We start from the raw sequence: 15,000 nt of genomic DNA on the forward strand, positions 1-15,000 counted from the left end.
GGGCGTCGCCATAGAAAAGTGTTGCCATAACCCGGTCACCTCGCACCTTTTTATACTTCCTCTCTTGGCACACTCCCACGCCCAACACCCCCCCCCCCCCCTCCTCCTCCTCCCCCACACACAAAAATTGTAGGCTCGTCAAGGCCGATAATTTCACAAAAAGCTGTGCGTTGCAGAGGCAGGAGCTGCAAGGAGGAGATGTATAGGCCTCTGAAGAGGAGTGCAACATCCCTAAAGTATATTTGGGCCTACACTTGTCAGGCCTACAAAGAGGCATGGCAATAAATTTGTCAGCCTACACCTTTTCCGCCAATGCTGCCAACCTCCTGGCGAGTCGTACATTCGCATCCATTTACAACTTGGTATCGCGTTTGTTTCAATTGAAATGCACTTCCTCGTGCAACAATCCAGTGATGCTGTCACACACATTTGACAGGAGTGAGAGACGCACACAAGACCAGCTTAGTTCGCTTAGTTCCCATGAGTTTCGGCAGCTTCTGTGAGGCCTAACTTCTCACTCGCGGCGAATATTTCTGTCTGGTTCTGGGAGCACTGTGGTCGCGTGACGTCATCACGGCGGGCTTCACATGTGTCGGGGGCGGGGGTGGGGGAGGGGGGGGGGGGTGTAGGACGTACTCACCTAGTTGTGCTTGCGGTGGTTGAGCTCTGGCTCTTTGGTCCCGCCTCTCAACTGTCACTCGACAGGTGTACAGGTTCTTGAGCCTACTGGGCTCTGTCGTATCTACATTTGAAACTTTGTATGGAGTCAGCCTCCACCACATCACTGCCTAGTGCATTCCATCTGTTAAGTACTCTGACACTGAAAAAATTCTTTCTAATGTTCCTGTGGCTCATTTGGGTACTAAGTTTCCTCCTGTGTCCCCTTGTTCGTGTTCCACCCATGTAAAATTGTTTGTCTTTGTTCACCCTGTCATTTCCCCTGAGAATTTTTTAAGTGGTTATCATGTCTCTCCTTACTTTTCTGTTTTCCAGGGACGTGAGGTTCAGCTTATCTTTTCCTCGTAGCTCAGACCTCTCAGTTCTGGGACTAGTCTAGTGGCGTACCTTTAAATCTTCTCTAACTTTGTCTTGTATTCAACTAGGTATGAACTCCAGGCTGGAGCTGCATACTCCAAGATTGGTCTGACATAAGTGGTATACAAGGTCCTGAACGATTTCTTACACAAGTTTCTAAAGGCAGTTCTTATACTGGCCAGTCTAGCATATGCCGCTGTTGATATCCTTTTGATGTGGGCTTCTGGAGACAGGTTCGGTATGATATCAACCCCCAGATCTTTCTCTCTATTTGACTCTTGCGGGATTTCACCTCCCAGATGGTACCTTGTGTTCAGCCTTCTGCTCCCTTCGTCTAATTTCATTACTTTACACTTTCCTAAGTTAAACTTTAGTAACCATTTTCTAGACCATTCCTCCAGTTTCTCCAGGTCGGCCTGTAGTCTGTCTGTCTGTCTGTCTGTCTGTCTGTCTCTTCATCTGCCACTTTGATGTCTTCCCCTTCACAGTTACTCGCTGTTTTCCATTGCTTAGATTTTCCCTTATCTACTGGAGCACCTTACCTCCTGCCTGTTTCTCAAATTTTTGAAACAGCCTTTTATGGGGTACTGTGTCAAAGCCTTTCTGTCAGTCCAAGAAAATGCAGTCTGCCCACCCTTCTCTTTCTTGCCTAATTTTATCACCTGGTCATAGAATTCTATTAAGCCTGTGAGGCACGATTTACCATCCCTGAACCCATGTTGGTGGTGTCTTACAAAGCTATTTTCCTCCAGATGCTCTACGAGCCTTTTCCTCACGATCGTCTCCATCTTGCATGGTATACAAGTTAGGGAAACTGGCCTGTAGTTCAGCGCCTCTTGCCTGTTACCCTTTTTGTATATTGGGACCACATTAGCTGTCTTCCAACTTTCCGGTAGGTCTCCTACCGGAATTTAGGGAAGGCAAGGGGGTGTGGGCCGTAGGACACAGTAAGAAACCAGTATCTACAGTTCAGCTTATGTGATCTGAACAACGCAGACCAACACTGTCTTCTGTATCCTGTAATTTTCTTATCTTGCCTTCTGCAGATATAGTTTCCGTCTTCGCCTTCATCGTGTTCGTTGACTTCCAATCGCACAGTGTTAAACCAGCCGCAGACGCTCTCATTACAAGCAGCTATACATTAAAACCTTGGGATTACAATACGTCTTGCAGTTCTTCTTTATTATACCGTCGGCGGCCTTGGCTCTAAGGTCGGATAAACTCCGTTCTCAAAAGTCACGTAAAGATTCCCTCCAAATGCATGCTTTCCCGCGCGGGATTCCACGCTGTCGTTCCCGCCCTCCGCCCGTCAACACACCCAGCTTCGAGGGGAGACCAAATGAGCTTCTCTGGAATCTTCATTGGCTATCATATACTTTTTTAACTGTGAAACCCGAGTCCCAAGACCCCGTCCGCGCACTCGGCTCTAAGAGCAGGACGGAAGACGCCCGCAGGGATCGCCTGTAAAGTCACCCTTATGCAGACTTTCCCACCCATGGATCTGGACCAGTACCGCCCGGTAACGTTCCTTCGTGCGAGTCAAGTCATTTCTCTCAGTCCTTGAGCTCCTCTCCGTGTACACCTTTGCAGCCCTCGGGGGGGCTTCCTTTGATACGGTCGCAGTTAAATTTTTTATGTCCATGTCGTACTGTATTCCCAGCTCGCTCGCTCTCTCGGTGTATAAGGGGCTTCTCTCCTCCCTCGCTATCCACCTTCCTGGAACACTTCGCTGTGGGAGACCGAGTGCCCCGAAGAACCGGAGGACCGTTGAGTGTGGCTCGAAGACTATCTTGTAGTTAAAGAACATGAGACAGATTTCATTGTTTCTTCTTTGAGGGATAATTTGTAGTCGTGGTGGCCATACAGTTCCTATATCTTCCGATTTGACATTTTGTATTGGGAGACGAGCCAAGATGACGAGCTTAGACGAGCCTAAGAAAGAAGAAAGCCTTTTGCTTATAGAGTGAACATTTCCTGGCTGTTCCGGCTGTCAGAAAACATACTTGTCAATCTTTTCATCAACTCCTGTCTGCGTCTTTCTGCTTGCCGCGAAGACGACTTCCTAACCGTCTCCCTAGACAGCAAATGTAAGCCACAGGCTTCCCCCCATGCACAGTACTTGACCCCCACCTTTTCCCCCATTTACTGCTTCCCATGGCGCCGACCTGTGGTAACACTTCTCCACCACTTGATTAACTTTCCACGCCCTTCCTCGCACATGGGGGCGACCCCCTCCCCCCCCCCCAACCCTGACTCATCCTGACCTGAAGACGCCAGACTCCTCCTTTCTCAGCGCACAAGTTCCCTCAGGCTGACATCTCTTCGCCTACAGATTCTACTCCTTCCCGTTGCTCCAATTCCTGGCCGACACTGACCCGGTAGCCAGGCTCCCCTGGCACCTCTCGCCTCCCTGATGAACACAGACGAGGTGTCGCCCAACCCGCCCACGGTCTTCCCTTCCCCAGGGGAGGCTTCGGGTTCCCACGGCGTGTGCCATCCGCCACCACCTACACCTGCCGGGTGGTGGTGGTGGTGGATGTGGATTTGACGGCACCACCCCCATTAAGCCTCCCCGGTGAAGTTAGAAAGCTTTACATCATATGGAAGCTTCTTATTAAATATAATCCTTCATATTATTTAATAATAAGATTATTATATATCTTACATATCCTCTTCGTCAAGGCTGAAGCTCCCTACAAACACAACAACTGGTAGTACCCCCGGAGATGTGTATTATATATATATATATATATATATATATATATATATATATATATATATATATATATATATAACTAACACTTGTACATACCAGTTGCGTGGCTCCTGGGAGTATGGGTTCGAGTCACTTCTGGGGTGTGAGTTTTCAGTTGCATATTGTCCTGGGGACCATTCAGGCTTGTTCGCATATATATATATATATATATATATATATATATATATATATATATATATATATATATATTGGGTCGTGATAAAGCCGATTGTCACTATGTGGAACTGTTTTGCCTAAACCAATTTACTTCTGAAAATTGTATGGGAGAAAATAAATTTGGTTAAGAATTAATTAATTTAAAAATATTCCCCAGTTCCCGGAAAATAGCCGACGACAATACACCAATTGGAATGTGTAATTTTCATTCCCATTAAAAAATTTATCTTCGTTAGTACCGTGTTCGAATTTGAGAACAAAAATATATATTTTTTAAATAAAAATAAAACTTATTTGTTGGCCAGACCACACACTAGAAGGTGAAGGGACGACGACGTTTCGGTCCGTCCTGGACCATTCTCAAGTCGATTGTGTCGATATGTTTTTTTAAACAGCTCCAACACTTCCACCACCACCAATAAATCCACCTTCATTCCCTCCAACCATACATCAATGATATTAAGATAAAACAATTTATATACTTACTCTTGACGTAGGGTTGCATAGTGATGTCTCTTCTCAGTTGAAGAACGTCGACGAGGAGGGTCAAGAAGGCGTCTAGAAGCTCTCTTGCGTCGAGGAGACGTAGCGCGGCGACCTTGCAAGAGGCGTGGCAAGGAGTTGCGTTGAAGAGACGTTGCAAGAGGCCAGGCAAAGAGGAGGAACCAGGAGGCGCAGGCGTGGAAGCCGGCGTTATGCGAGAGGCTGAGAGAGAGATATATTACTCGAATGACTTCGATGGTTGCACTTCGAGCGAGATCGCAATCCGAAGAGACAGCCCCAGCGACCCCGACGCCATGTTCCAGGCAGCAATGAGAGCCTTCCAGGCCAAAGGCAGGAAGACTTACGACTTCTTGCTTACAGGAAGAACAAGTTCCAGGCGGTTATGGGATCATTTCAGATCAGAAGGCAATGTTCCTGGAAATCTTGAGAGACTGTTTCACGCGACCAAGAAGCCGCGACCTGGTGTTCCAGGCGGCCAAGATGTAATATTCCATTCGAGCACAAGGCGATTTTCCAAGCAGCCTTGAGGCACTATTCCAGGTGGGTACGAGGCGATATACTCCAGGCGGCCTGGAAGCAATGCTCCTGGAGGGCTAGGAGGTGGTATTCCAGCCAAAGACCAGGCAATAGGAACTCTTGAACGGTAACGCTAACATGTGCGTATCCCCAGCAGCACTGTGGGCCAGGACTTGCGACTGGCCAACGATGTCTTTGTCACATTCTTGCTTTTAACTACAATTCAATTTCGTTACATTAACAATCGCGAAATGATAGAATTTTTTTTGTTTACTAATATGATTTTTTTTACATTTTTAATTGAAGTTTTATTGACAAATTTAGAGCTAAGAGAGATGCTTACTTTTTAATGAGTTTATCGCGACAATGTAGTAGTGGAGGGGAGAACAGTGTTGGTGAGTAGAGTGGGAGAGGGAACAGTGGTGGCTAGTACAGTGGGAGTCGAACACTGAATGGAACACAAAACAGCGGTGAGGGTGATGGGGAGGAAGAGGTGTAGTGATAAATGTACTTCAACAACACAAGAGCCATTGCTAAAGAAGAGGAACGTGTCAAATCAATACGTGAAGGCGAGTATTGCCCTCCTACGGAACCCATAAAGCTACACACTTTATTAAATTATCTTGAAAAAATATCACATTCAGTTGTTTTGTGTATTCACCTAGTTGTGCTTGCGGGGGTTGAGCTTTGCTCTTTCGGCCCGCCTCTCAACTGTCAATCAACTGTTTACTAACTACTTTTTTTTTCTCTCCACCCTCTCTCCCCAGGAAGCAGCCCGTGACAGCCGACTAGCTCCAAGGTACCTATTTACTGCTAGGTAACAGGGGCATTCAGGGTGAAAGAAACTTTGCCCATTTGCTTCTGCCTGGTGCGGGAATCGAACCCGTGCCACAGAATTACCAGTCCTGTGTGTGTGTGTGTGTGTGTGTGTGTGTGTGTGTGTGTGTGTGTGTGTGTGTGTACTCATCTAGTTGAACTCGCCTAGTTGTGCTTGCAGGGGGTTGAGCTCTGGCTCTTTGGTCCCGCCTCTCAACTGGCAATCAACTGGTGTACAGATTCCTGAGCCTACTGGGCTCTATCATATCTACATCTAAAACTGTGTATGGAGTCAGCCTCCACCACATCACTGCCTAGTGCATTCCACCTGTTAACTACTCTGACACTGAAAAAGTTCTTTCTAACGTCCCTGTGGCTCATTTGGGTACTCAGTTTCCACCTGTGTCCCCTTGTTCGTGTACCACCCGTGTTAAACAGATTATCTTTATCTACCCCTGTCAATTCCTCTGAGAATTGCATATATAACTAGTACGTCTCAAATTTATTATTAAATCTTAATTGAAAATATTAAAATACAATTCTGCCTAATCAGAATAATTTAGTTATTAGGTCTTATTATAGTGAAGATGCTGCTCATATTCACTGCCCCACAGGACAGTGAAGATGCTGCTCATATTCACTGCCACACAGGACAGTGAAGATGCTGCTCATATTCACTGCCACACAGGACAGTGAGGGGGGCTGCTCATATTCACTGCCACACAGGACAGTGAGAATGCTGCTCATATTCACTGCCACACAGGACAGTGAGAATGCTGCTCATATTCACTGCCCCACAGGACAGTGAGGATGCTGCTCATATTCACTGCCACACAGGACAGTGAGAATGCTGCTCATATTCACTGCCACACAGGACAGTGAAGATGCTGCTCATATTCACTGCCACACAGGACAGTGAAGATGCTGCTCATATTCACTGCCACACAGGACAGTGAAGATGCTGCTCATATTCACTGCCCCACAGGACAGTGAAGATGCTGCTCATATTCACTGCCCCACAGGACAGTGAAGATGCTGCTCATATTCACTGCCCCACAGGACAGTGAGGATGCTGCTCATATTCACTGCCACACAGGACAGTGAGAATGCTGCTCATATTCACTGCCACACAGGACAGTGAAGATGCTGCTCATATTCACTGCCCCACAGGACAGTGAGAATGCTGCTCATATTCACTGCCCCACAGAACAGTGAAGATGCTGCTCATATTCACTGCCCCACAGGACAGTGAGAATGCTGCTCATATTCACTGCCCCACAGAACAGTGAAGATGCTGCTCATATTCACTGCCCCACAGGACAGTGAAGATGCTGCTCATATTCACTGCCACACAGGACAGTGAAGATGCTGCTCATATTCACTGCCACACAGGACAGTGAGGATGCTGCTCATATTCACTGCCACACAGGACAGTGAGGGGGGGCTGCTCATATTCACTGCCCCACAGGACAGTGAGGATGCTGCTCATATTCACTGCCCCACAGGACAGTGAAGATGCTGCTCATATTCACTACCACACAGGACAGTGAGAATGCTGCTCATTCACTGCCACACAGGACAGTGAGAATGCTGCTCATATTCACTGCCCCACAGGACAGTGAAGATGCTGCTCATATTCACTGCCCCACAGGACAGTGAGGATGCTGCTCATATTCACTGCCACACAGGACAGTGAAGATGCTGCTCATATTCACTGCCACACAGGACAGTGAGAATGCTGCTCATATTCACTGCCCCACAGGACAGTGAAGATGCTGCTCATATTCACTGCCCCACAGGACAGTGAAGATGCTGCTCACATTCACTGTCACAAAGAAGAGTGAGGATCATACCTAGTCATAATGCTAACGAGAGTTAAAACGAAATAAATGACACACTGGACCGCTCCTGTACCAGGTAAGTCCACTTACGGGCTCACCATAGCCCGTGCTACTTGGAACTTTTTCCGAGTAGCTGAATCTTTAACAACAACAACAGCGTTTTAAATGATTCAAGGTGGAGATTCATCTTTTCTGTCCCCCTAATGCACTGATCATTTCAACTTCGGAGAAGAAAGGAGATCATCTTATCGCTGTACATCTTATCTTATCTTGAAAGGAGATCATCTTATCTTTAGAGAGGCTCTCCATGTCTTGTCTTTAATAGCGTGTTATCGTACCACCGTTGAGTCTTTGAGATAGTTGGACTCTAACGAGCAAAACGCCAGAGACCAGATGGGGCCAGAGTCACGAAGCAGTTATGCAAGCACTAACGAACGTGAACATTTCGCCCTCAATCTTTGGTGACTTTGTTTACAGTTATTAAACAGTTAATGAGCTCCAAAGCACCAGGAGGATGTTTATAACAATAACAGTTGATTGGCAAGTTTTCATGCTTGTAAACTGTTTAATAAATGTAACCGAAGCCGTCAAACAGTTTACAAGCATGAAAACTTCCCAATGAACTGTTGTTTTTGTTATAAACAGCCTCCTGGAGCTCATTAACTGTTTAATAATGATAACCAAAGCCGTCAAAGATTGAGAAAAGATGTACAGGTTCGTAAGTGTACCTGCTGCGTGAATCTGGCCCCAGGTTCGTAAGTGCTTGCGTAACTACATCGTGAACCTGCACCCCCCCCTGCAGCTTCAGAGAGCAGAGGAGCCCCTTATGTCACCCTGCGACAGGTGTCAATATTATATCCGACATGACCTTCAAAAAACACGCGTTCGAACTTACAGCATCTTCCTCTTTTGGACCCAAAATAAAAAAACGCACAATGTGTTCAGAGGGAGGTGACGAGGGGGTAAAGGGGGGGGGGGGGTGAGAGGGGGAGGAGAGGTGTTCAGCACAGTACACTGGCCAGTACAACACTGGCTGTACTCTCTCTCACCACCTGTACTGTGCTACGCTAACAATCTCTTTGCCTACAGTCTTGCCACAAGAGGGCGCGAGTGTCATTCGGGGCCCAATACCATCTCTCACACCGGTGTACCCGCACGCGAGGGGACTTGTACTGCCTCTCCCCTCCCTCCCCTCCCCCCTCTCTTCCCCCTCCTACACTCCCCCTCTACCCCCTCTCCCGCTGGCGGCTGCTGTGGTTGGTTGCTTGCTTGCTGTTGCTCTGTACGGCACGAACACACAGCCCAGCAGGTGTGTGTGTGGGTGTGTGTATGTGTGGGTATGTATAGAAATTCGTACACGCATGTATATACCTCTTCATTGCGTAAACACACACACAGGAATGCATTAGGCAGTGATGTGGTGGAGGCTGACTCCATACACGGTTTCAAATGTAGATATGATAAAGCCCAGTAGGCTCAGGAATCTGTACACCAGTTGATTGACAGTTGAGAGGCGGGACCAAAGAGCCAAAGCTCAACCCCCGCAAGCACAATTAGGCGAGTACACACACAAACACACGTCGCCAAACCCCTTAAACAAACTTACAATAATAGCCACAACCACTCTGCGTATACACACGCGTATACACACGCGTATACACACACGTATACACACACGTATACACACACGTATGCACACACGTATGCACACACGTATGCACACACGTATGCACACACGTATGCACACACGTATGCACACACATATACACACACATATACACACACATATACACACATATACACACACATATACATCCCTCTATATCACCGTAGAATGGAACAGTGAACAACGCCATCGGTAAACCGGTTCCCATTTACTGATTGACCCGACGGGGGGGGGGGGATATATTAATAACATTTGCTCACGTCAAGAATTCAAATTGTCACTATATTTGTCCACATACACGGTAGGCAAGTGTAAGGCTTCCTCCCGGTGTAGTATCACCCATGTGAACACTTGACACCACTTTTGCGAAACCTGTACATCTTTCCTATCATATCATCTATACAGTCGTACATCAAATCCACATGGGGCCGTGATGAGGGTTCGAACTTACGTCCGGGATAATCCCAGACGCGCCTTATCCCGGACGTAAGTTCGAATCCTTATCACGGCCCTTGTGGATTTGTTCATTTGATATATCACGTTAATGTGATTATAGTGTTACAGCTATACAGTCTATACGAGCTTCGAAACTTTACAACCCAAGGTTATGATTGTATAACAATCTATAACAATCTATAACCATGGGATGCAAAGTGGTAGATACAGGTTATTATCTATATACCATATAGATAACTTCGTATAGCGCTTCGGAGCTCACAAACTCTTCTAATAAATGCAAATTAAACTGCCATGATTCACCAATGATGTACAGGTTTCGCTAGTAGACAGGCAAAGGCTTGATGATAAATCCTGGTCTGGTCGCCAGGGGAAAAAACACATCTCATTCGTCACCAATAAATATGTGTTGAACATTTGTTAATTTAGGTAACAGCAAGTTGACACAGAATGGGTGAGACGACATCTGTCAGTCAGTGGGTCTCCCGCCTTAAAATTCCCCCTCCCCCTGGACAGGTTAAGGGCATGAAAGATTTATCAAATAAATCGGGAATCAAGAGATCATCGCATCCCTTCTAGATGCAGTAAAACTCCTAAGCTACTGGAGCAGTCTCAAAGCACTTAAGATGCACTCTCTGGAAATATGCAAGCCTCAAGGAGGGGGTCAGGACTCAAAATGTTCAAAGTACGTGCAATGAAAATGGCATCTTACCGGAGCGGACGATGCGGAATAGACGCAGAATAGACCAAGTGAAGAGCAGAGGTGCCACAGGCTGACCCGTTCTCCTGATAGAACGTCGCATTTTGACGTATAGTCCACCTATACTGTCCCTATGGCGGGGTGTTCACTCTCAGGATGAGTGACAACGCCCAATAAATTTACCCATTGCCGGAAAATTGCAAAAGATAAAAATATATATGGGTCTAAGAGGCCGACTCGTCCTCTCGAAAACATCATCAAATTTTGACGTCGACGTTATGATATTGACGCAAAACTGACGCCATGTCCCGTTTTCTATTGGTGGGTTCAAGCTTTCGGACAATTGACTACGTCAGTTTAATGACGCAGTGAACGTTTGAGAAGGACGTGTTCGAGTATAATGTTATCAGAAGTGACGGAAAAGATTAACGGGACAAAGTTACAAATAATGACAAACTTGCAGGTACAAGTGTGTGTGTGTCGCAGGTACAAGTGTGTGTGTGTGTGTGTGTGTCGCAGGTACAAGTGTGTGTGTGTGTGTGTGTGTCGCAGGTACAAGTGTGTGTGTGTGTGTGTGTGTCGCAGGTACAAGTGTGTGTGTGTGTGTGTGTGTCGCAGGTACAAGTGTGTGTGTGTGTGTGTGTGTGTGTGTCGCAGGTACAAGTGTGTGTGTGTGTGTGTGTGTGTGTGTCGCAGGTACAAGTGTGTGTGTGTGTGTGTGTGTGTGTGTCGCAGGTACAAGTGTGTGTGTGTGTGTGTGTGTGTCGCAGGTACAAGTGTGTGTGTGTGTGTGTGTGTGTGTGTCGCAGGTACAAGTGTGTGTGTGTGTGTGTGTGTGTGTGTCGCAGGTACAAGTGTGTGTGTGTGTGTGTGTGTGTGTGTCGCAGGTACAAGTGTGTGTGTGTGTGTGTGTGTGTGTGTGTCGCAGGTACAAGTGTGTGTGTGTGTGTGTGTGTGTGTGTGTCGCAGGTACAAGTGTGTGTGTGTGTGTGTGTGTGTGTGTCGCAGGTACAAGTGTGTGTGTGTCGCAGGTACAAGTGTGTGTGTGTGTGTGTGTGTGTGTGTGTGTCGCAGGTACAAGTGTGTGTGTGTGTGTGTGTGTGTGTGTGTCGCAGGTACAAGTGTGTGTGTGTGTGTGTGTGTCGCAGGTACAAGTGTGTGTGTGTGTGTGTGTGTCGCAGGTACAAGTGTGTGTGTGTGTGTGTGTGTGTGTCGCAGGTACAAGTGTGTGTGTGTGTGTGTGTGTGTGTGTGTGTCGCAGGTACAAGTGTGTGTGTGTGTGTGTGTGTGTGTGTGTGTGTGTGTGTGTGTGTGTGTGTGTGTGTGTGTGTCGCAGGTACAAGTGTGTGTGTGTGTGTGTGTGTGTGTGTGTGTGTGTGTGTGTGTGTGTGTCGCAGGTACAAGTGTGTGTGTGTGTGTGTGTGTGTGTGTGTGTGTGTGTGTGTGTGTCGCAGGTACAAGTAGAATGCTGGTAAAAGGTACACAATGTAGCACACACAGTACACACACTACAAGTAGTGTGCTGTACATGCACAGTGTAGCACAGGTGTGGTGTACTCTCACGCCACAGTGTACTACATCACACGAGGGTCAATATGTCACCTAGTAACTCATTCACAACAAACTGATATTTACCGCCTTAACAATTCCTCAACTAATCCTGACGGTCGGCCACCAGTTGCATGGCTGCATTCTTCAATATTCTAACTCTGACTTGAATTATTATTTTTTTTTACTTTGGATATTCACCTGTAGGTTACCTGTAGACGATTTCGACAGTTTTTTGTTTTCAAGGACAGAGTGGGCTATATGGTAGCCAGCCTTGGCTTGATCTATGAAGCTGTCGTTAACCTCGCCGTGTCTTGCATGCCATCCTCCTGTCCTTTGGCAGAAAAGGTCATGCCGTCCGTACCTGTCGGCCTCTGCCTCGCCGCAAATACACCTGTATTCGGTGTGGATTGGGGCAGCGAGGCGGAGAGCCACAGCAATTCTGAGGGCCTGCGGTGTGAGACGAGTGCCGGTTGCTGACATTGGGGTTGCTAATAGGAAGTCCCCTGCATGGGGAGCTGAAGACAAAATATATTATATATATATATATATATATATATATATATATATATATATATATATATATATATATATATATATATATATATATATAATTATATATAAACTGAAAACTCAAACCCCAGAAGTGACTCGAACCCATACTCCCAGGAGCCACGCAACTGGTATGTACAAGACGCCTTAATCCACTTGACCATCACGACCGGACATAATGAGGTGATAGCCGAGGCTATTTGAACAACCCCACCGCCGGCACTCGGAAGTGCCGGCGAGTGCCGGCGGTGGGGTGGTTCAAATAGCCTCGGCTATCACCTCATTATGTCCGGTCGTGATGGTCAAGTGGATTAAGGCGTCTTGTACATACCAGTTGCGTGGCTCCTGGGAGTATGGGTTCGAGTCACTTCTGGGGTGTGAGTTTTCAGTTGCATATTGTCCTGGGGACCATTCAGGCTTGTTCGCATATATATATATATATATATATATATATATATATATATATATATATATATATATATATATATATATATATATATATATATTATATTGGCCGAAAACGCGTTCAGCATTCTCTAATTCTTCAAATGTGGTTTTTCCGCATATATCTTATATAAGATTTATATATATTTAAATTATGTATATTTATACATATATATATACATCCAAAATCACAGAACTTGTGACATATTCAAATGCACGAATAACTGCAGCGCAAATGGAAAAATAGTTTGCAATTGTTTTAATAATAATATAATATATTAATAATATAAATATTATTATTAATGTTATTGACTGAGGTGAGGCGACGAGTGTTGCCAACTCTGGGGTATTCATTAACATAGCCGGCCCATCATTTAAGTTACAGAACTGAAGAGAGCCAGATCGAATGACTTGAGATGACAATTACGATAGTGGTAGCGAGGATGGCGGTGGTAATGAGGCGCCCGCGCCTCCTGGAGGCCGGAAGGATGAAATTCATCCTTCGAGGATCACAGGTGGTAATGAGACAGGATATACCAGGGGGAATGAGAATTATAGCCCCGCTCCTGTGCCAGGCAAGTCCACTACGGGCTCACCATAGCCCGTGCTACTTGGAACTTTTTTGTTCCTAGAAGCTGAATCTTAAACAACAACAGCCAGTCGCTGGGTCTCAGGCTTTAAGTTGTTCGCTTGTTCTCATCATCATCATGATGATGATGATGCCTAAACTTGAGTTGTAGTGATAAAGATGATGAATACAATGCCAAGAGCAAGAACAGTGTCGAGGGGTTTGGAGAGGTGGCTTCCACGGCTTCTGCTTTTAATTCATTCTATATTGTTAACTACCTGTTATTTTGTCGGGATAACGTAACTAGTAACTGGACTCTCAATAGTGTGAGGTCACGACCCGCTCGTGACCTCACTGAGGTTAACACATGATCAGCGATACGTGATCCGAGTCAGCGCCAGCTGGGCGCCAAGTCATGTAGGAATACCAGGGAACGACATTTCAGATGAAGCTGCAAAACTTGCGACTAAGAGGAAGAATCTTTCGGTGATGATGGTGATGATATTGGTGGCGATGGTGATACTTAGCCATCAGTGACTATGGGGAAAGTGAGGTCTAACTTTATGCCCCATCTGCTAGGCTTGTTGTACCTGGTGATTGTGGTGGTGATTGTAGGCATGTTCTTTTTTTTTTTTGCAAGACCCTCACGCGGGCTCTAAGCCTCTGGCTGGCCCACTAAGTGTTACTCATTCCTGTCTTACTCAGGCGGTGGTTGAGTATTTATGACTCGTATGTTGAGGCCGGTTTAAGGTTTAAGTCCAATGTGTGTGCGCGTAAGCAGACGAGGAGTCACAATAACGGGGCTGAAATATGTTGACCAAACCACACACTAGAAAGTGAAGAGACGACGACGTTTCGGTCTGTCCTGGACCATTCTCAAGTCCAATGTGTGCGTAACTTCTATACGGCGTTAACCATCACTTGCAATCTTATGGGGTTTGTGCCTCTGCAATGTGTTAGATAATGTTGCAGGGAGTCTCTTGCGCTATTCTCCACAGTGCACTCACACCCTCTCTAGTCTTCAGGAACCTTTAAGCTTATTTTCTCTGCACATCCAAGCTGGATGTGGTGTAGGCTTTTCTACTGCACCCTTTCACCAAAATATGTGGAATTGCATTTTTTGTACCAATCTGCAAGTCTTGATGTTGCAGCTGCTGTTGTATTTGTGGTCGTTGTATATCTTCTGCACTGCTCTATTTCTTAATTTTCTTAATCTGCATTAGACTCTGCAGTATGTAAAAAGATTCCTCCTCTTAGTCGCAAGTTTTGCAGCTTCATCCGAAATGTCATTCCCTGGTATTCCTACATGACTTGGCGCCCAGCTGACACGTCTATGTTGACTTTGATGAATTAATTTTGGCATTAATGCTTATTTAACATTTGTTATCAGATGGATGTTGTTACGTAAGTGTTCCTGTAGCA

At 46.0% G+C, this 15,000-nt stretch overlaps 1 protein-coding gene across 3 annotated transcripts in view; it reads right to left on the reverse strand.

The window, feature by feature from the left end:
- The window catches only part of LOC123761094 (zinc finger protein chinmo), a 140,609-nt gene that overhangs the window by 115,696 nt on the left and 9,913 nt on the right, over positions 1–15,000 (reverse strand). Inside the window, exons 2-3 of one of the 3 annotated variants that reach the window (XM_069339449.1) lie at positions 5,331–5,435; positions 4,454–5,203 (exon numbers count right to left, since the gene is read on the reverse strand). The exons of 1 other annotated variant lie outside the window; for it this stretch is intronic. In XM_069339449.1, the coding sequence (XP_069195550.1) occupies positions 4,454–4,472 (19 nt within the window). In that variant the 5' untranslated portion in view covers positions 4,473–5,203; positions 5,331–5,435. Of the gene's footprint in view, positions 1–4,453; positions 5,241–5,330; positions 5,436–15,000 lie in introns of those variants that run through there. One more of the 3 variants, XM_069339450.1, reaches the window with a different exon arrangement.

This window comes from Procambarus clarkii, chromosome 41 (assembly GCF_040958095.1).
Source record: "Procambarus clarkii isolate CNS0578487 chromosome 41, FALCON_Pclarkii_2.0, whole genome shotgun sequence".
NCBI classification, from domain to species: Eukaryota; Metazoa; Arthropoda; class Malacostraca; order Decapoda; family Cambaridae; genus Procambarus; species Procambarus clarkii.